The sequence below is a fragment of the Geotrypetes seraphini genome, chromosome 2, assembly GCF_902459505.1.
Source record: "Geotrypetes seraphini chromosome 2, aGeoSer1.1, whole genome shotgun sequence".
NCBI lineage: Eukaryota > Metazoa > Chordata > Amphibia > Gymnophiona > Dermophiidae > Geotrypetes > Geotrypetes seraphini.
The window spans coordinates 48,827,162-48,849,674 of NC_047085.1; the positions used below are offsets into that span (position 1 = coordinate 48,827,162).

Here is a 22,513-nt window from a genome sequence, read left to right on the forward strand (position 1 = left end):
ACAAAGGTGTGTTTTTAGCATCAAATAAAAAGTAGGAAATGAAGAATTCCATAGCATAGGAGCTGTGGCAAAAATACAGAATTCCTCGTTGATTTTCATTTTATTTTTGACAGATGAGGAATGACTATCTATTATCAGTTAAAGATCTCAACATATGCCTTGAACTATATGGCAAGATATGTAGGGACTCCTGTATATAATACCTTATGAACTAATGTGAGAATCTTGTGCATTCAAATGTCTACTCACAAGAAATCTCCTCGAGCTTTGAGTAATACGCAATGCTCTCAAGACTTTTCAGGTTTGAATTTTCCAACAAGTAGTCCTCATCTGAACTGACAGACAAGTTACCATGTTCTGTGAACAAGCAAGGAGGCACAAGATCTCACCCTGTTTGCATAGAAGGAATCCAGATTTGGACTTGGGTGATTGCTCAAGGAATTCTTCTCAGAGCAGTTTCTCTAGCAGAGAATGTGTTAACAGACAAACTTGGCTGACTCCTTCAACCTCATGAATGGTCTCTCAGCATCACTGTCCTGTGTCAGATTTTCTCCTCTTTTCTGCTTCAGAATGTTTTCCCCCAATCACATGGAATCCAATGTCTTCCTCATCGATTGGGGAAGCAGATTTCTTTCACATTCCCTCCAATACCTCTCATAGGGAAAACTTGACTCAAACTTCTCCAGGATCAGGGAACCATGATACTGATAGCACCTGGTTGGCCATGTCAACCTTGGTTTCCACTCCTTCTAGAGCTCTCAGCCCAAGAATCCTGCTACCTGCAGCCATTCTCATTGCTCCTAACACAGAATGACAGATCTCTCCTTCATTCCAGTCGTTATCACTCATGGCTTGGTTTCACTGGAGAACTAAATGCCTTCTCCCTCTCAGCTTCAGTATCTACTATCATCAAAGCATCCAGAAATCCTTCCACTCAATGCTTTTACCTCTTCAGATGGACCAGATTTTCTTCCTGGTATACACTATATTCTCTTGAACCTGTCACATGCCAACTCCCAACCATCCTAGACTAAAGCCCAACTCAGTTTAATTACATCTGATTGCCATCAGCATGTTTCACTCTCCCTTGAATAAGAAGCCTCTATCTAACAAGCCACCACCTGTTGCCTTGGATCTTAACATAGAGACATAGAAATATGATGGCAGATAAAGGCCAAATGGCCCATCCAGTCTGCCCATCCATGGCATCCACTATCTCCTCCTCTCTCTAAGAGATCCCACGTGCCTGTCCCATGCTTTCTTGAATTCAGATACCATCAGACTATTCCACGCATCTACCACCCTTTCTGTGATAAAGTATTTTCTTAGATTACTCCTGAGCTTATCATCTTTTAACTTTATCCTATGCCGTCTTATTCTGGAGCTTCCTTTCAAATGAAAGAGACTCACCTCATGCACATTTATGCCATATAGGTATTTAAACAGCTTTCAAGAATAAATATAGTAGTAACAATCCAACTTTCAAAAATTCACACAAAAAAAGTTACTACCCACCCCCCTTTGAGCTCATTTGTTGATCTTTACATTTCTGTGGGGGTTGAAGTTTTTTATGCCAATGACAGAAGGAACAGCAGCTTGAAAACACTTGATTGCTGCATGAAAATTGGGTTTTGAGGCTTCCCCCGCCCCCTTTTGATAATTAAATGTAGATCTTGGGGACTTCTCCCATCTCTGATGAGTAACATTTTTTTTGTGAATTTTTGAAATTTAAACATCTTTATCATATCTCCCCTCTCCCACCTTTCCTCCAAAGTATACATATTGAGATCTTTAAGTCTGTCCCCATATGCCTTATGACAAAGACCACACACCATTTTAGTAGCCTTCCTTTGGACCGACTCCATCCACTTGGAAAGTGGCTTTTCTAATACGCCCCACATCTGCAAGTCAGGTGAGTAACCTTCAAGCACTTGTATCTGATCCTCCTACAAGATTCTACCATGACAGTCACCCAAAATTTCTACCTAAAGTTGTCTCAGAATTCCATCTGAACTAGTCCATTGTTCTGCCTGGTTTTTTTCTTCCCAAAAGCACATTCCTGTTCAGGTAAAGCAGCTCTTCACACCTTAGACTGCAAATATGTTTTGTCATACTACCTAGAACGGACCAAACCTCATAGAACCTCCTCCCAGCTCTTTATGACTTTTGACCCTAACAAATTTGAAGTTCCTGTCACCAAGAGAACCATCCCGTATTTGCTAAGTTCATTATATCTCTTTCGCATGTACTTAGGCTGGGCTGACACTAAAGGGCTGAGTGACAGCCCCACAAAGTAAAGGCTATGGCTGCCTCAATAGCTAGCATCTGTGGAGGACATTTGCAAAGCAGCTACCTGGTCCTTAATCAATACCTTCACCTCTCTCTACTGTATAGAAAAAAACTCAAGAAGAGACAGTCAGTTTGGGCAAGCAGTTCTGCAAAATTTTTTACTTCCTGAGAGCCAACTTTCCCTCCAACCCTCTGGGTTTCACCGGGGTCATATTTATATATCCAATATCCTCATCCAGACTCATGATCCTGGTAGCTTGGGATTCTCACATGTGAGAATATTATGCCTGCTTGTCCTCGGAGAAAGCAAAGTTACTTACCTGTAGCAGGTGTGTATTCTTACAACCCGCTCACCTCCCCTAGTTTATTTCTTAGCTTTGTTACTGAACTGATACCGGGTGGGAAGGCACTGACACACGCACAGTACAGGCACTGCCTTAAAAAATTTAAAGTGACATTGCAATAATGTTTGTACCGGGTTCCATGGATGGTGTTACCCACATTTGAGAATATGTTCCTGCTGTCCTCAGAGAACAACTTCTACAGTTAAGTAATTTTGCTTTCTAGCAGGGCAAAGAGCTTTGCTGGCCTTACAGGAAGGAAGTTTTAGCACCTATTCTGTGAGCTTTGGTGCTATCCCATGGAGCAGAAAATTCACATTGAGTTTATTCCCCTTCCAAGTCTCTGCCTGCTAATACACTGATTTCAGAGTGAGGAAATCTGGCGAATGTTGGTTTTTTTTCTTCTTTTGCCTAATACAATAAGAGCTGAAATTCAATACTCTGCATATGTGTCAGGTGTAAGACAGCAATACATGCCATCCAGTGCTTGGGCTAAATAGGAAACATTTTCCATTTTAAAAAACTCATGGGCTTGTTTGGTGTTCTCTTTCAGGTGTGAAGCCGCCCTCCAAGTTTACGGCGGTCATCCATGGGGTCACACCCTTGGTGTCCCAATCTCAGCCTGTGCTAAAGCTGCTGGTTGCTGTGGCCAAGTCTCAATACTGTTCACAAGTGAGTATAATGTTTCAGACTCCCTCTGGTCCTAACGGTTTAGGGTTGCCAGTTTTTCCAATCAGAAAATCCGGACCCCCTAGACCCGCCCCCCCCAGACATGACCAGTTCCACCCATCCCTGCCCTGTAACACCCTAGTCCCTAATAATGACCCCTTCTGGTAGAAAAAGGGCATTTAGGGTTTCATACTCAGTCTCACAGGAGCATTTAGCCATCTGATAGAGAGGGATAATAAAAACTTGTGGGATCAATATTTAAAGCAATTTAAGTGGCCAGGAGAGATTCCTGGCCAGTTAAATTGCTTGTGTGGGGCTATCAGCTGATATTCAGAGGCACTTAACCAGTTATTTATTTATTTATTTATGTAAGGTATTTATATACCACCTATCAAAGCTATCTAAGCGGTTTACAATCAGCTACTCAAGCATTTCCCTATCTGTCCTGGTGGGCTCACAATTTATCTAACGTACCTGAGGCAATGGAGGATTAAGTGACTTGCCTAGGGTCAGAAAGAGCAGCGTGGGATTTGAGCCCACAAACTGAGGGTGCTGAGGCTGTTGCTCTGAACCCTACACCACTCCTTCCTCCTTATTGCTGACGAATATTAGGCACTAACTGCTAAAGCCGTAGCTGGCTATTTTGGTGGCCGGCCTGAGGTTGAAATCAGCACATAGGCAGTTACGTGCCAATATTCAGCGCTTAACTACCTAGATCAGGAGTGTCAAATTCAATCACATTAAGGGGCCAAAATCCAAAACACAGGCTAAGTCGTGGGCCAGACCCCGCCCATTCTCCACCCTGGACCCCGCCCCCACAATAATACTAATTATAACACCAGTTTTTCCTTTCATTTTTCATATATGCACATACAATATAATCTTAACACATAATGGTAATGGTTAACCACAAAATTAAACGACACAAAACGCACCGTAGGCTTCTCAACATTCATTCCTACCCCCTATGCAAATATGGGAGCAAAAACTAAAAGTACTAATATATTTAAAAAAACACCCTAAGATTCAAGATTCTGCATGCAATACAATCCCCAGAGCAAAAGAAACAAATGTATTTCTTCCTGAGCAGCGCAAAAGATAGACAGCAGATTAAAATGCTCAAAATTGACACAATTCAAAAACAAACGTCAATCGCTCCTCCTAAACTTACTTGCTCCACTTCATCACTGACGCTGAAACCGTGGATTGAAGACAAAGTTTTATTTTATTTTTCTTTCCAGCTTATGATTTATCTTTAATCTTATCTATTGTTTTGCCTTTTGTCTTTGTTTTGTTCTATTTCTATCATTTAAATTTCTCCAGAATTCTACTGTTCAATGGCTCCCCCTTCTGCTTCTATTCCTTTCTCTCCTCTCTTCTACCTTCCAAAGTATTTAGATCAATGCTGTCTTGTTAAAATGTTTATTTTATTTTTATTTTTCCTCTAACTCTACTTTTCACTTCTCTATTACCCTCCAGGTACTTTAGTTAGATTGTGAGCCTTCGGGACAGTAAGGGAATTTTTCAAGTACCTCTCTTATTTCTAATCTTAATGTATATTTTCTGTAAACCGCTTAGAACCTAACGGATGTAGCGGTATATAAGAAATAAATTACATTACATTACTAACTTGAAAATAAAATAATTCCCCCTGCCTTTGTCTCCCTCACTCCATGCTGTGTCTCCCTCCGGCGGGTGTCTAACCTTCTGGCCGGCTCCAACCTGGCCTTTTATGTGGCCCGCAGTCCAGTGCCCCCAGTGTTACCTTGTGGCCGGCTCCTTCCTCCTCACAGCCGTAGTGTGCACGGAGCCGCGTGCAGCGGTTCCTCGTGCGTCCTGCACCTGAACCAGAAGCCTTCGCTCTGACATCGCAGCGTCAGAGGGAATACTTCTGGATGAGGTGTGGGACGCGCGAGGAGCCGCTGCATGCGGCTCTGTGCACATTACGGCTGTGAGAAGGAGGGAGCCGGCCACAAGATAAAACTGGGGGCATTGAACTACAGACCGCATAAAACGACCAGTTGGGCCGGACGTGGTCCACGGGCCTTGAGTTTGACACGTGTGACCTAGATTAAGCAAAATAGGACTGAGTTTTATGTGGTCCAGTCTTTCTTTAGTTTCACTTAGGTGGTTAAGCACTGAATATCACATTTAACCATATAAAGGATAGCCAGCTGCACAAACCTGAATATTCAGTGATGGATCCCAGACGTGGCCTGCCATTGAATATCTGGGCATAACACATGTGGTGACCAAATCAAACAGAAGTAGGGGTCAGATGGGTAGCTTTTCCAACCAATAAACTTTTATTCAAAGTTTCTGACTCCCGGCTATAAGGATCATACGATCCAGAGAACACTTATTGAGAATACAACACCACTTGTTGATCATCAAGAAACATGGTCAGTGCTTTATTGATTCTCAATCCTCTGGGGATATTCTTGGAGCAGTAGTAAGAACATAATAATAATAGCCTTCCTGGGTTATACCAATGGTGCATCTAGCCCAATAGCCCGTCCTCACGGCAGCCAATCCAGATCCCTAGTACTTGGCAAAAAACCCCCAAGAGTAGCAACATTCCATGCTATCGATCCAGGGCAAGCAGTTGTGAAGTTCATATCTAATCATGTCCTTTTTAAGTTAAATAAAATCACTCCATTTGCCCTTTAGACTGTCTTGCACATCCATTGTTTCATCGAAAGGAATGGACTCTTGTAGAAGATATTCAGAGAAACTAAGGAAAAGTTATCTGTGTGTCCCCTGCTTCTGTTTGATTTGATCCGGTCTCTGTGTAGGGGTGTTTCCTTTGCCTTTTTTAACCAAAAACACTGACCTTTGCTGCCTAAATATTTATCCCTATGTACCTGTAAAGGGAAAATGGAATGAAAAGTTCAGGTTTTCATTGTGTAATGATGTTAGCCATTTGTTCAGTGTGTTCTAATTGCCTCCCAAATCTTCTTAAGACCTCTCAGCCAGTTGGATTTTTAGGAAATCTATGAAAGAATTAGCATAGTCTGGTTTGAAGTACTGTATGAGCAAATACATCTCATACATGTTCGTTGTGGCTATCCTGAAAAACTGACTGACTGTAGGGTCATGTGGAGAGTTTTGAGAATCAATACTGTGTTAGTTTTCTGGGGGGGGGAGGAAAATGCAGATATACAGGTTCTGATAAGATTAATGTTCTCTCCAGATTATTGTTTTATGGAACTGCGATAAACCGCTCCCAGCCAAACACCGCTGGCCTGCCACTGTTGTGCCTGTCATAGTCATTGAAGGAGAGAACAAGGTAAGTGCCAGGGACACCTCCTAGGCCCACGCAGGGCTGAATTGGTTCAAGTCTGATTTATTTGGCAGCTTCAAGTAACCACACTGTGAAAAGAGACGTGTGTTGTGTAGCAAACAGTCAGAATGGGAGGTGCCTGGGGGTCAAGGGAAAGAGGAAATAAGTGCTGGTCTCTTCCTTTGTGTTTGTATGATCTGGTACCTTCCCAGGTCTTACCGCTTATTCAGCTACTGCTCAAAAAAGGGGCTTTGGCTATGTTAACCCAAATGGGTTTCCCCCAGGAGTTTTGTTTTTATCCTGGTCTTGCCTTTTAAATTAGGAAAATGCTGAGCCTCTTCTTTTTCTGTTCTATTTAGATTTTATGGGGCATTTTTCAAGTAACTCCCTTCATTGCAGGTAGATCTTACTGCATGCACTGTTTAGCAAAGTTTCTGAGAGAAAATGCCAAGTGTCTTGATTTTCTTTTTTTTCCTTTGATTTTAAATTTGACTCTCGCTTTCTTTTGCCAAGACACAAAGCCAAACCTTGGCCGCCGACACCCACACACCTCATTTGCACAACACATGGGTCTAATCTCTCTTATGCATAAAACTCCCTAATCCATAGTCTCCATCTCAAACACATTCACAGATGGAAGAGCCTGTGGCTGGTAGCCTGTGTGTTCCTGCTGCTCCTGGCAGCTGCTCCTGCCACCCTCTTAACAAATAGCTTTGGTGGCACTGCTTTTCTCCCCTATCCCTCCCAGTTCAGCTTTTTCTGTCCTCTGTACTGCAAAATGGATCTGTCCTTCACTTCAACCCTGTATTCTTTCCCTGCCCCCTTTCTCTGTATTTCCCCTGCCACCCACCTAATTCTGTTCTCTATGGGACAAATCAGTGAAAATGCCTTTGAGCTAGATGACATGCATGACTTCCTCATGGCTGACATTTCCCAGTATCCAAAGCCTCCAGTTGGCGCCATGGCAAAAGCCTGCAGAGTACAACTAAGAGTATTTTTTATCCGAGGCACTTAATACAGAGAAGAACTGTGCTTTAAATATATACTGGTCATTATTCAGCTGGAGCAGGCAATTTTTTTTTTTTTTTAATAAACCTCAGCCATCACAGCTAATATCAAACCAAATAATCAACATCAGTATCTGGATAGAAACATGGCGGCAAATAAAGGCCCATCCAGTCTGTCCATCCACAACGTCCGCTATCTATTCCTCTCCCTAAGAAATCCCAAATGCCTGTCCCACACTATCTTGAATTCAGATATACCCCCTCTTTTACTAAGGTGCGCTAGCGTTTTTAGTGCGCGCTGCATTGTCATGCGCTAACCCTGCGCTATGCGCCAAGAACTAATGCCAGCTCAATGCTGGCGTTAGCGTCTTGCGTGCACGGCAATGCAGCATGCGCTAAAACCACTAGTGCAGCTTAGTAAAAGGAGCCCATTGTCTTCATCGCCATCACCTCCACCGGGAGACTATTCCACGCATCCGCCACCCCTTTCTGTAAAGAAATATTTTCTTAAATTACTCCTGAGCCTATCAACTCTTAACTTCATCCTATGCCCTCTCCTTCCGGAGTTTCCTTCATTTGAAAAAGACTCACCTCCTGTACATTAACGCCATGGAGATATTTAAATGTCTTTCCTCCAGGTCTCTAAGTCTGTCCCCTTACGATTTATGACTGGCCAGTAGTGAATATCCAGATTCAGCAGTGACCACCAGTGCTACCCAGAGAGTGGCAGTTTTCACCCCTCTATCCAGATACCTCACTTGGTAAAGTTAGGATAGAAGAACCAACTTAGGATGATCAATGGAGGTCCTGTTATGTGGACTATGACAAATTCAGCTCCTCTCTATATAACTTATTTGTTTAGGTTTGAACATATGAATGGCGGGTTTAGCCTTGAATGGATAAGAAATCCATTTAAAGCTACAGGGTGGAGTTTTGGCAGTCATTTACATAGTGGTGCTGAAAATCAACATAACTGTAATTTTTAAAAATCTTTATCTTTATTGGAAGCTTCTATACCGCTACTAATGACTGGAGTGTCAATTCAGAGTGGCATACCATGACTCACATTGGCTTCCAATACAAGCAAGAGTACACTTCAAATTCTACTGCCTACTTTTCAAGGCTATTAATGGAGAAAGGCCAACCTACTGGACTAAACCGACTAACTCAATCCTCTTCAACCAGGCACAGGAGAACCCACTCGCTATTCACACACCCATCATCCAAAAATGTCAAACAAAAAAAAACTATATGACAACCTAATAGCCTCCAAAGCAGCTAAACTGGACAGACAAATCACCACTCTGTTATCATCGACCACAAGCTACAAAACCTTCAAGAAAGATATTAGAACCATACTCTTCAAAAAAATACATAAAACCCATCTAGCACGACCAATCCCTACCCAACCCACCCCCCCAACCCTCTCTATACCCTTAATACTCTCTGATGTTCTTCTATCTACCCAACATAGTCTAAAATGCTTCTAATTTACCCAATACAGTGGTGCCTCACACAACGAACTTAATTGGTTCCAGGAGCAAGTTTGTTATGCGAAAAGTTCGTTATGTGAAACGCGTTTTCCCATAACAATACATGTTAAAAAAAATAATTCGTTCTGTAGCATAAAATATGCTAAGATGACATAAAAAAAGATAAATTTTTTGTTATTATTTTTATTTAGATACATCTAAAAACATACATCTCCCTGTCCTTTTACTTCCACTATCTTCCTATCCCATCTCTATTCCCTTTTGTCCCTCTCCCCATGATCAATCATCTCACCACCTCTCTCTGCCCTCACCCTCAGGGTTCAAGATTGCTTCCACTCTTTTTCCTGTTGTTCTCTCTGCCTGTCACCCTATGATTTAGCATCCCTTCTGCCCTTGTCCAATATTTCCCCTTCTCTCCCTCCCTCTCATCCCCTGCTCCAACATGTGCTTTCAGCGGCCTTCTCCCCCCTTAAGCGTCTTTTCTTCTCCACTCCACCTTTCCTCCCTCCCTGCCTCCACCTTTGTGGCGCTTTTGCACCCGACCGACAACAGAACAGGCCCGGTCGGACAAATCTCCCTGTCCTGTAGCCGCGAATCTAAATTACCTTCTTACAGCAGCTGGATTATTGAAGCTGCTGTAAGAGGTAATTTAGATTCGCGGCTACAGGGCAGGGAGGTTTGTCGGCCGGGCCTGTTGTCGGTCGATCGGGGGACCTGACCAGCTGTGCACATTCTTCGGGGCGGACCGCCCCCTCCCCTCTCTTTCGTTCGCCATTGCCTTCTTCCTACCTGCCCTGCTGCAGCCGCACACAGCCGACCGGAAGTCTTCCTGATGTCAGCGCTGACGTCGGAGGAAGGGAGGGCTTTGCTTAAGCCCTCCCTCCGACGTCAGCGCTGACATCGGGAAGATTTCCGTTCGGCTGTGTGCTGCGACAGGGCAGGTAAGGAGAAGGAGACTACCCTCGCGGCTCGACCAACCCCGCTGCGATCCAACCCCGCAGGAACCCCGGAAGGATGCAGCTCGGGCGACTTCGTTGTGTGAAACGAAGTCCGTTGTACGAATCAAGACATAAAGTTCGTTGTGCGCAGCGTTCGCTGTGCGAGGCGGCCGTTATGCGAGGCACCACTGTACTTATCCCCTTAAGATCTCGACTAGAGAATGACACGGTGAAAAAATTGGTCCCCGTCACCGCCCCGTCCCCGTCTCACCATCCCCGTCACCGCCCCGTCCCCGTCTCACCATCCCCGTCACCGCCCCGTCCCCGTCTCACCATCCTCTTCACCGCCCCGTCACCGCCACTGCCACCCCATTCACCGCCCCGTCACCGCCACTGCAATCCCATTCACTTTTCTTTATTTACGTATAAAGGAAACATTCTTTAAAACTTTAAAACTTAGTTAAATATTAGTTAATAACTATACAAAAACAAAACACGCAGAGAAAAAATTAATTAATATAAATTCCCTGACTTCCCTGCACTGTCCCCCCTTGAAGGTCTGTCCCCATCCTGAAAGCCTGATGCCCCCCCCCCCCGACGTCCGATACATCCCTCCCCCCGAAGGACCGCCGACTCCCCAACAATATCGGGCCAGGAGGGAGCCCAAATCCTCCTGGCCACGGCGACCCCCTAACCCCACCCCGCACTACATTACGGGCAGGAGGGATCCCAGGCCCTCCTGCCCTCGACGCAAACCCCCCTCCCCCCAACGACCGCCCCCCCCAGCTTCAAAATGATGCCTGAAGTTACCTTGGGGGTTCTGAGCACTATTAATTTTAATTTATTACAGCACTCCAGAAATATTTTTCTAATTGTTTTAACTTGGAAAAGCGAACCAGGATTGTCTTAATGAAAGGCTTATGTTTGCACTGCAGCCCTCCTGCCCTCGACGCAAACCCCCCTCCCCCCAACGACCGCCCCCCCCAGCCGACCCGCGACCCCCCTGGCGACCCCCACGACCCCCCCACCCCCTTCCCCGTACCTTTGGTAGTTGGCCGGACAGACGGGAGCCAAAACCGCCTGTCCGGCAGGCAGCCAACGAAGGAATGAGGCCGGATTGGCCCATCCATCCTAAAGCTCCGCCTACTGGTGGGGCCTAAGGCGCGTGGGCCAATCAGAATAGGCCCTGGAGCCTTAGGTCCCACCTGGGGGCGCGGCCTGAGGCACATGGTCGGGTGGGGGGGTCGTGGGGGTCGCCAGGGGGGTCGCGGGTCGGCTGGGGGGGCGGTCGGAGGTTCTTGGGGGGGCGGTCGTTGGGGGGGAAGGGGGGTTTGCGTCGAGGGCAGGAGGGCCTGGGATCCCTCCTGCCCGTAATGTAGTGCGGGGTGGGGTTAGGGGGTCGCCGTGGCCAGGAGGGTTTGGGCTCCCTTCTGGCCCGATATTGTCGGGAAGTCGGCGGTCCTTCGGGGTGGGGGTGCGAGTGGTCCTGCCGGGGGGGGGATGTATCGGACGGCGGGGAGTCGGCCGGGCAAGAGGGCTTGGGCTCCCTCTTGCTCCGATCGCGGGTGCGGGTGGGAGCGCGTGCGAGCAGTCGTTCGGGGTGGGGGTGTGAGCGGTCCTGCTGGGGGGGTGAATCGGGCGTCGGGCGGTAAATAGCGGTTCCTAGAAGGGGGTACATTGGCCCGCGGGGACAAACCTGTTCACCGTTTCCGCGGTCGGTGAATGGCCTTGTCCCCGTCACCGCAGCGACTGCTAGTTTTCTTCCCCGTTTTCGGCGGTGACCCGCGGCTTAAATGCGGTGGCCGCGGGTAAACCGTCACCGTGTCATTCTCTAATCTCGACTTCTCTTTGGTATTCTTTACCCAACATTTATTACCTTACGATCTCGACAACTCTTTGGTACTTCTTAAGTAAATATTATGACATCTCTTATGCTGTTCCTGCAAACTTTTAATGCATTTCTTGTTAACTTTGATGTAATCCGCCTTGAATCGCAAGGCATTGGCAGAATAGAAATCTCTAATGTAATGTAATGGATTTTAAATACAGATTTAGATGGATTTCACTGTGATTGTTGTCAGCCTCCTAGCTGCTTGGCTAGGGTATCATGTTTGCATTTGCATTATTATACTATTATATGTGTATGTATCGTATGTATACTATGTTTATACAAAATTAGAGTTAACCATTCTAAGTATGCTATATTTACACTTTCCTAAATAGGTTAACCGTTACAACAAAGTACTCTATAATTTACATGCATCCTAAATATCCCTAGCAATGTGTACTATATTCATCTAATTTACTCTCATCCTAGATAATTCTAGTTACACTCATCCTAATTTATTTTAGTTCCATTTACTATATGCACCATATCTTAAACATTTCTGGAAAGATCTACTATGTGCATAAATGTTATCAGGGCTGTGGAGTCGGAGTCGAGGAGTCAGAGTCGGAGGAAATTTCGGGTACCTGGAGTCGGAGTCGGAGTCAGAAGTACAAAAAACTGAGGAGTCGGAGTCGGAACATTTATCTACCGACTCCATTTTTGAACTTGGCATACCAATCACGAGCGATTCTTTCAGCTATAGCACCCACTATATACACAGCACAAATGTTGCGAGCAGCTTCTGCGGCCTTAGAACCTTGATTAAAAGCAAAAAGAAGGTGGTGTCGAAAATGCTCATTTCTCTCAACTTGACATTCCATTTTAACGATCTGAAAATTAACCAGTGCTGTGGAGTCGGAGTCGGAGGAAATTTCGGGTACCTGGAGTCGGAGTTGGAGTCTGAAGTACAAAAACTGAGGAGTCGGAGTCAGAACATTTATCTACCGACTCCACGGCCCTGCATGTCATGACCTGTCCTATCATGTTCCTAGCGGGAGTGGAGAGCCTACTATTTTCCTCTATGTTGCTTCCTTCCTCTGTCAGCTCAAAGTTTCAGTTGAAGTAGTCTGAGAAAAGGATAGTCTTTATGACTTTCTTAAATTTTCTGGTGTCCTTTTCTAGCTTAAATTCCTTCGGTAGAGCGTTTCACCACATTGGAACCATTACAGAGAATATTCTTGCCTTTTGTGTTTGATGTCTTTGAAAGAGGGTATTTGTAGTAGAGACTCCTAGCTCAAGCGTAGGGCATATGGTGGAAATATGGTTATGTAGTCTGGCCACAAGATATTGCTGTTCTGAGAGGTGAATGGTTTTGTGTGTCAGCAGTAAGATCTAGAATTTCACCCTGCTTTCAATCGGGAGTCAGTATAACTCTTTCAGTAGCGGGGTGGCACTTATCTGTCTTGATTTTCCTAGCAAAAACCTTGCTGCTGCGTTTTGTATTGTTTGGATCTGTCTAATCATGTATTTCAGTAAACCCAGCAAGGTTGCATTGCAGTAGTCGAGGATTGTGAGTACCAGGCATAGTACTATGCTTTGGTGTTACTTTAACTGGGCACTTTATTCACATTATATTTATATTTGAGATTTAATAATAAAAATAATAAAGAGATCCAGTTTGGGGTAATAGCTAATATTACTACATTGGGCATGACTTGTGGGAGATGTAGGGTTTCAGTCCTCTAACCCAGTAAAAAGTTTGCTATAAGCTTTTTTAACAATTCATTGGTTCTGTGTTGTTATGTCTAGGCTTGGGTCCAGCCATACTCCTAGGCTTCTTACCACATTCTTGGCTTATTCTATGGTATTGCTGTTTAGTGTTAGTTGGAAACTGGGGCTGTTTCCTCCCCATTTATTTATGAGAAGTAGTTCTGTCTTTTCTTTGTTAGCTACTAGTTCGTTTGCTTAAAACCATCCAAAGTCCTGTCTTGATCGCCTGTTTAATCTTCGCATCCTGTCTCTTCAGTAGGATGATCAATTGGATGGCATCTGCATAGATATAGCATTTCCACCCCAGTTTTCTGATGCATTTTCCCAGTGGTTGGAGGAAGATGTTGAACAGCATGGGTGACATGGTGGATCCCTGTAGTACCTCTGTATCTGTTTCTTTCCAGTTGCTCGTATCCCCCTGCCATTCTACTCTCGTTAGCCTTTTAGATAGAATTGATTTTATCCATGCTATGGCTTTTCCTTTTAGGTCTACTTCTCTGCAGCGTGATTTTAGCAGGGTGTGTTGGACTAGGTCAAAGGCTGCTGAGAGGTCTAGGAACCCCAGCAGCATGTCTTCTCCATTAGCCTGATGTTTAAGGATGGAGTCCCTACACTGCTACTAGAATGGTTTCTGTGCTCAGGTGTCTTCTGAATCCTGATTGGGCTTGGTCCAGCTTCGATGAGTTTTCTAGGAAGTCTGATATTTGTTGGCATGTTAGTTTGTCTAGTAGTTTGGGTATCCACAGCTGGTTAGCTATCAGTCTGTAGTTAGAGAGGTTTTCTGGGTCTTTTTCTTTATTCTTCAGAATGGGTTTGATGAATGAGAGTTTCCATTTAAGTGGAACTTGTCTGGACTGTAATGAGTTGTTGATGAGGTCCATAAGGGAGGATAGTCCTGGACCTTTGAGCTTTCTCATCAGTTGAATCGGGTAGGTGTTGAGGATTGGTGGACCCGGTTTCACTCTTCTCAGTGGTTTCTTCAATTGGATTTCTGTGATGGGTTCAAATTCTTCCATATTATCTCTAGTTTCCCCCTTGTGTTTGTCTATAGATATGTTATCATTTAGTCCATTGTCTTTCTGTAGATAGCTTATTTTCTTGGTGAAAATGTTGCTGAATTCTTTACTGGTTAGGGAGCATTTGGTAGTGGTCTCTTTCCTTTTTTTTTTCCATAACAATCCATATACGACCTGGTAAAGGATTTTTGTGGAGTTTCAGGCTTCGAGGATTTAATTTGAAAGGTATTACTTCTTTTCCTTTCTTATCTTCTTAATGTAGGTTCTGTTTATTTTGAGCCAGGCCTTTCTAGTCTCCTCATCTTTGTCTGATTTCCTCCATTTTCTTTTGAGTTTTCTTTTCTCTTTTTAGGGGTAAATCCTTCTTTTCTTTTGTTAGGTTTTTGTAATTTTAATGGAGCTACTTCCTCTATTTGGTGGTCCAGTGTTTTGTTCCAGAGTCTTACCCATTTTGTGAGGTCTGCGTTTTTGGTTTTAATTTCTCTGAGGTGTGTCTCCAGTTTGTTTTTGAATTTGGTACCATCTATGAATCCTTTTCCAATTTTTGGTCTCATTTCAGAGGCTTCTGCTTATTTTTTACTTTTTGGTTGTCGTATGCTGAAGCTTACTTAGTAGTGGTCTATCCATAGCAATTTCACTCTGGAGGGATTGCAGTCACCTATATCCTCCTCTCTGCCAAACAGTACATCTAAGGTGTGTCCTTTAGAATGGGGTTTTTCCCTCACAGTTTGGAATAGGCCTTGTCATTCAAATTGTTGGACTATCCATTAGGCTCTTTGACTTGGGTCATCTACATGCAGATTAAAGTCGCAACAGATCCAGCATGTGGAGAATTTTAAGCTGATTACTGTGATAAGGATCAGAATGCTTTCCCACCCTTCTGTGTCTAGTTCAGGAGTAATATATAGCACCATTATGCCCAATGCGTTTGTGTTCCCTACTCTCAGAAGTAAACATTCTGCTCCACGAGTAAAGCCTGTTTTATATAGAGTGAAAGTATACACATGTAAAATGTGTGCCCGCTGTTTTTTGGCATTCCTGGGTATGGATTTTGGGCAGAGTGGAGGAGGAATTTTGATGTACACTACATATATATTTTATAAAATAGCATACCCATATATGCTTGTCCTGGAGCCTGTTTTATAAAGGTATCTAAATTGCCTTTATAAAAAAAACACCTTTTTTCTTCTCCCATTATAAAATTAAGCCTTTAATTGTAGGCAGACTGTAAAAATAGTATTTAATTTCACCAGCAGAATTCCAAAAGTGAAAATGACAGCAGAAAAAAAGTCATATGGCCCATCCAGTGAATGGACACAGTAAAATTGCATGTAGTTTTCCTTGCACTGTGCATAGGCATTCCTGAGGAGTAGTTTGAGGGGAACAGGAGCAAAGTTGTATGTATACATACATAAAGAACATATTTGTTTACACCTTCTTTGGAACAGGGGTAATTCTATGCATAAGAAGTGTGTGCTTTTGGGGATAATTCTGAGCACTTTGGGATTTTGAGCACCCTGCGTTTCCTTGAAACAGATGTTTCTAACCCTGGTGAATTCCCAAAAGGCTGTCATACCCTTTATGCATGTCGCTGTCAGTGTAGCCTGCATCTCACCTAAAGGAGGGAAAACAAGTGTGGATGTATGGAGATGATAGAGCCGATGTGGAGATTCATTTTCCTGGCAGAGAACTTGAGACTGAGTGACAGTGTGTGCACTGTGCCTGAGAAGGGCCTGCCTTGCCATCAGATAAGGTGCAAGTGCCCCAGTGTATCTCTATAGCACAGCAAGATGGGAACAGGCAGGCTTGGGCCTTCTTTGCAACAGGATCTCAAGCAAGCTTTTCTTTAAATCTTTTAGGTCATGAGCAGTCGATTCATCCCTTACGATAACATTCAGACAGATGCAGTGCTCAGTCTCGATGAAGACACTGTGCTCTCGACCACTGAGGTAAGTAAGGCTGTCCATTTGGTCTAGAACCACCTTGAGTCGCTGGAGACATGCTGACTTGCTGAAGTAAAGTGTAGTACAAAGTTTGTATGAAGAACAGTGATGTGGCAAAACATTAAACCTTGAATGAATAAGTGTCATCATAATATTGCAAGCCAGTAAAAACCTCCTGACTTGTCCCTTTCCCAGTATACTGTGTCCCTACAGACCCTGCTCAATCTCTGGTTTCCTTCCTCTTGCCCTCATCACAGACACCTCCATTTCTTTCAAACATGCTTCAGTTCTCTCAGCTTTGGTTGCCAGCATCTCTGCAGTTAGGAGATTCCAGTCGTACATATCTTTAATAAGGAGGTAATGAGCAATGTTTCCTTGCATTTCTTTGGGGTTGGCTTAACCATTAGACAAACTAGGTGGGCATCTCAGGTAGGAACTTCCGGGGAGCAGCAAAATAAAAACAGAATAGTAAGTCCTGACTGTTGCACAAAGTCAAAGAACCATCTGCGCATACTGCGTTTTACCCACAGCAGAGAATGACACGCCGGCAAATTTTTCCCCGTCCCATCCCCGTGAGTTTTGTCGCTGTCCCTTCCTGTAAGCTCTACCTTAACCGCACAATCCTCGGACACTTATGATTTTAAAGTGTTGAGACTTGTGCAGATGAGGATGGGAATTCATGGGGATGGGGCGGGAAAATGAGTTCTCACGGGGAAGGGGAAAAATTTAGCCCCATGTCATTCTCTAAGGAAGGCAGTTTTAAAATAGCCTACTTACCCTGATATGAGTACATAATTTTTGGAAATTGCCCTCAATTATGTGTGTGTGAGCCCCCTCCCTTCTCTCTCTCTAAATATAAAGATAGAGATATAAATATATCAAATTAAGTTTACTTTTTAAAAAGTTTGATATTCAATTATGCATTTATAAAGCAGTGCTTCTCAAACTTTTATCCAATATCATTCAGTTTTAACACTTAAAAATTCACATGATTTCTAGAAGATGTCATTATTTTGAGCTCCTTTTACAAAGCCGCATTAGGCTTTTTTTTTTTTATCACCGATTGCGGTGGTATTAGCTCTGATGCTCGTAGAATTCCTATGAATCGGAGCGAATACCGCCATGGCTGGCAATGAAAAAGCCTAATGCAGCTTCTTAAAAAGGGGGGGTTTATTTTATTTATGTAATCAATTTCTATTCTGCATTATCACTAGCAGTTCTGAGAGGAGCACAACTCATTATATACATAGTTAAAATAGTTTTTTAAAAAACCAACAACAATACTTACACACTGTGGTAAAGTCAGAACAATACAAAAACATTTTGACTTTCCCCATTAAAAGATATAAGAACATAAGAATAGCCCAGTAGCCTATTCTCACGGTGGCCAATCCAGGTCACTAGTGCCTGGCCAAAACCCAAAGTGTAGCAATATTCCAATGCAGCAATGCAGGGCAAGCAGTGGCTTCCCCCTTGTCTTTCTCAATAACAGACTATGGACTTTTCCTTCAGGAACGTGTCCAAACCTTTCTTAAAACCAGCTATGCTATCCACTCTTACCAAATCCTATGACAAAGACCACGCACCATTTTAGTAGCCTTCCTCTGGACCGACTCCATCCTTTTTATATCTTTTTGAAGGTGCGGTCTCCAGAATTGTACACAATATTCTAAATGAGGTCTCACTAGAGTCTTATACAAGGGCATCATACACCTCTTTTTTCCTACTGGCCATTCTTCTCTCTATGTACCCTAGCATCCTCTAGCTTTCGCCGTCACCTTTTCAACCTGTTTGACCACCTTAAGATCATCACATACAATCACACCCAAGTCCCGCTCTTCTGTCGTGCTCATAAGTTCTTCACCCCCCTAAACTGTACCGTTCCTTCGGGTTTTTGCAGCCCTTGCATTTCTTGGCATTAAATTTTAGCTGCCAAATTTCAGACCATTCTTCAAGCTTTGCTAGGAAGGATCCTAGAGAGGCATCCTAAGGAGAGTCTTGGTGAGACAGCACCCAGGTCTAACCCCCCTCCCCTTTTACAAAACCATGGTGCGGTTTTTAGCACCAGCCACGGCGGTAATAGCTCCGAAGCTCATAGGAATTTTATGAGCATTGGAGCTGTTACCGCTGCGGCCAGCGCTAAAAACCACACTACAGTTTTGTTAAAAGGGGGTATAAATTAACAGAAATAAGGAAAGGTAAAGAACATAATAATAGCCATACTGGGTAAGATAAATGGTCCACCCAACACAGTATCCTGTTTCCACAGTGGCTAATCCAGGTCACAAGTATCTGGCAGAAACCTAAACAGTTGCAACATTCCATACTAACAATCTCTGAGATGCCTATTATAATCTACTTCTTCATTTACCCCCTCCCCCCTTTTAGAAAACTGTAGTGCTGTTGTTAGCACCAGCCATGGCAGTAATAGCTCTGACACTCCTAGAATTCCTATGAGCGCCAGAGTTGTTACTGCCACGGCCGGTGCTAAAAGCCATGCTACAGTTTTGTAAAAAAAAGGGGAGGGGTTAGTGCTATATACTTTAACTTTCCCATCCTATTTTTGAAGCTTCTATCATTTGTATACAGAAAAATTGTGTTTTTTCCTTGTATTTACAAGCTGTTTAGAAGTTGATAGGGATAATTTGCATCCTTTACTCTTCTTTCCTCTTAAACACTTTCTTTCACCATTATTGGAAACTCTCCTTTGGGATTTCCTAAATGTCCTGTTTCAATAGCATAAACAATATTTATTAAAGCACTCCTATTATCCCAACATGGCCTTGTTTCAAACCCTCCCCCCCTTTTTGGGCTGCATCAAGGGCTGAATTACACCAGAAAATACTAATCCAAGATCTAGGGGTCCTTTTACAAAGGCGCAGTAGCGGTTTAACATGCGGAATACCGCGCGTTAAACCGTCTGCCGCACTAGTACCTAACGCCTCCATTGACGAGGCATTAGGATTTTAGGCTGTCGTAGCGCGCCTTGATAAAAGGAGCCCTAATTTATCTGACTGGCAACAATTTGTAACTACCAGATAAATGAGAGCAGCCAGTTACTGTCAGAAGATCTATTCAAAATGGTGATGGCACAGTATTCCAAATATTCAGGAGTTCTATAAAAATTAAAAACAAGGCCTAAATGTATATATTGTGTGGTTTTCTTCCCGCACCGCTGGCTATATCTGTTTCCTGTCGGCCACCCCCAGGCAGAAGCATGACTCAAGGGAAAGAGATGGCCTTGTTACATTTCAGAGTACATTTCCATATAAACAGTAAAAAAAAAGAAAAAAGGGCAATCTTATCTGACTAGAGGCAAACTTAAAATCAAAGGTGGCAGCCCAGAAAGTCTAGATATTAAATGATTGCTAGGAAGGGAAAAACAGTCTCTTTCTCACACACCCACAACCTCCCCTCCCCATGTTGCTAAAAGTCTCTCTCTCAAATTCCCTGGTCCCCAACAGTCATGCACCTTCAACTCATTCTCCCTACCAAGCCCAATTCAACCAGCCATTTCCTCCCACCCTCCTTCAAACTAGCCTGAGAAATGGACAAACCCTTTGAGCTAGCCAACATCAGGCAGTCACCCAAAGCAGGCTTGGATGTTGCAGTCAGGGAACTTAGTATTTTTTTTTTACTTTTCCTACTGAGTGATCCTGGGCACCTCTGTTCCTACACTTATGCAAAGATGAAACATATAGGAGGAAATTCATGAAAAAAATTGAGTGCTAAGCATTATTCTATAAAGGGAGCATGCCCTTTATAGAATAACATTCAGCGTGGATCTGGCGCCTAACTTTAGGGTGTTGTACTGGTAACTGCGAAAAGCAAGTGCAAGTGCCAGCACCCAACTTACGCATGCTTCAGGCAAATTCTGTACATCCACTTTTTGGAATGTGCCAACCCACCCCTGGTTGAGCCCCCTTTTCAGATGCATTTGATCAAAGGTGGCGCCATGATTTATAGAATAGCACACAGCAAGATGCGCACGCAAATTCTCAAGACGGCCAAATAACCATCAAAAACTGTAAAAAGTAGACAATCCTAGTTTTCTTTATTTTTTTTTTTTAATTCTTTATTCATTTTCAAGATTACATTAAGTATTAAAATATATTCATTCACATAAACAATAAATACATCACTTAAACAATCATTAACACATTTCATAAATTTTTATCCCCTCCCCTATCCCAACCCTCCTTCCCATATATTCCATTATCATATAAAACATATAACAATAAAATCCCCCCTCCCTGCTCCTTAAATTAATAAAATATAACGGAAACAAATTTTTTTTTTTTTTTAATTAATCTTTACAATATTTCGTTAATGGTTGCCACACATCCTGAAATTTCTTAAAAATCCCAGTTTTCAAAATGACTTCATTCAAGAAGTGACCATCAAGATCCATTTTAGGAAAATGGCATTTCAAGTTGCAATTACATTTTTCTGACAAAATAAAAGCACGCAGCGCAAAACGTTTACTAAGGGCTCCTTTCATTAAGGTGCGCTAGCGTTTTTAGCGCACGCAGGAAATTGCCGCGCGCTACGCTTCTAGAATTAACGCCAGCTCAATGCTGGCATTAAGGTCTAGCGCACGCTGCAATGTAGCGTGCGCTATTCTGCACGTTAAAGCCCTAGCGCACCATAGTAAAAGGAGCCCTAAGGGAATTTTGCTAATAAAGATTGGATTATTTATTTATTTAAAAATTTTCTATACCATCTAATTCCTAGGCAGTTCACAATATATCCATATACATAATAGCTAAAATCTTTTTTTTTATATAATTCTTTATTCATTTTCACAAATTACATTAAGTGTTAAATAGCATAATAGCTAAAATCTAATCTTCAATTTGTGCGTCGCTCATACCTATACAGGCTCAAGGCGACTTTAAAGAGAGGTAAGAGGGGAGAGAAAGAGGAGGGAGAGAGAGGAGGTAGATAGGTAATTGGGAGAGGAAGGGGAGATAAAAAGAGGGGAGAGAGGAGGAAGGAAGGAAGGGAAAGGGAGAGAAGAGAGGGTAAAGGAGATTAAGTATCGAACAGATGAATTTTCAGTTTTCTTCGGAAGATGATGTGGCAAAGATTCAGTTCTGGTCTTTTCTGTAAGGCCATGCCAAATTTGACTCCTAAAACATCACAAACAAGAATTTAGATGCGCAGTAATTCCTCGAACAGGACAAGTCAGATCCTATAAAAAAAGCATTAACAAACAATTGCGTTTTGAGGAGCTTTCTAAAAGTTCCTCTATCAGCACATTTTTTCAACTGCCCTACCAACGAATTCCATAATGTCACCTCCCCCCCGCCCCGTACAACAGAAGGTCGTTGCACGAGTTTTGACATATTTCGGATTACCATTGGCCTTTAACAAAGCAGAATTTTCAGAACGCAACAATCTTTTAGGTTAATAAGTAATCATCTTGCTCTTAAAATACTCTGGGATCGTACCGTACAAAAATTGATGACAAATCATTGCAGTCTTATATGGTACTCGAAATGCTACTGGCAGCCAGTGCAATTTCTGAAGCCAAGGTGTAATATGAGGGTATTTTAATATTCCTGTAATCAATCTGGCAAAATTTGCAATGCCCCATACCTTGTCTTAGTCACTCCCAAGAATTAGGGTATTGCAATAATCAAGCCTCAACAAGACCATTGCCTGCACTACAATGCGGAAATCAAAGGACAGAGAATATCGGCTTCACTCGATACAGTATTTTCAAAGGTTATACTAAATATTAAAACAGTATGTAAGGTGTCCCATTTTTTCCAGTCACTGTGTAGAATAGGCTCTCGCTGCGCAGTACTGGGATGCCTAATTGGAATTTCCCCTTTAATGTATCTGGTGATTTTAGGGAGAGAAGCAATGAAAGGTTAAGGACCAGCATGCCTGGTAATCTGCTATTCCAGTTCTGACCACAAGGGGGCATT

At 43.2% G+C, this 22,513-nt stretch overlaps 1 protein-coding gene across 1 annotated transcript in view; it reads left to right on the forward strand.

Annotated features, from left to right (window-relative positions):
* The window catches only part of EXT1 (exostosin glycosyltransferase 1), a 550,327-nt gene that overhangs the window by 510,164 nt on the left and 17,650 nt on the right, over positions 1–22,513 (forward strand). The window contains exons 6-8 of the mRNA XM_033933047.1: positions 3,184–3,302; positions 6,493–6,588; positions 16,494–16,583. Coding sequence (XP_033788938.1) covers positions 3,184–3,302; positions 6,493–6,588; positions 16,494–16,583 — 305 coding nt within the window. The remainder of the gene's footprint in view (positions 1–3,183; positions 3,303–6,492; positions 6,589–16,493; positions 16,584–22,513) is intronic.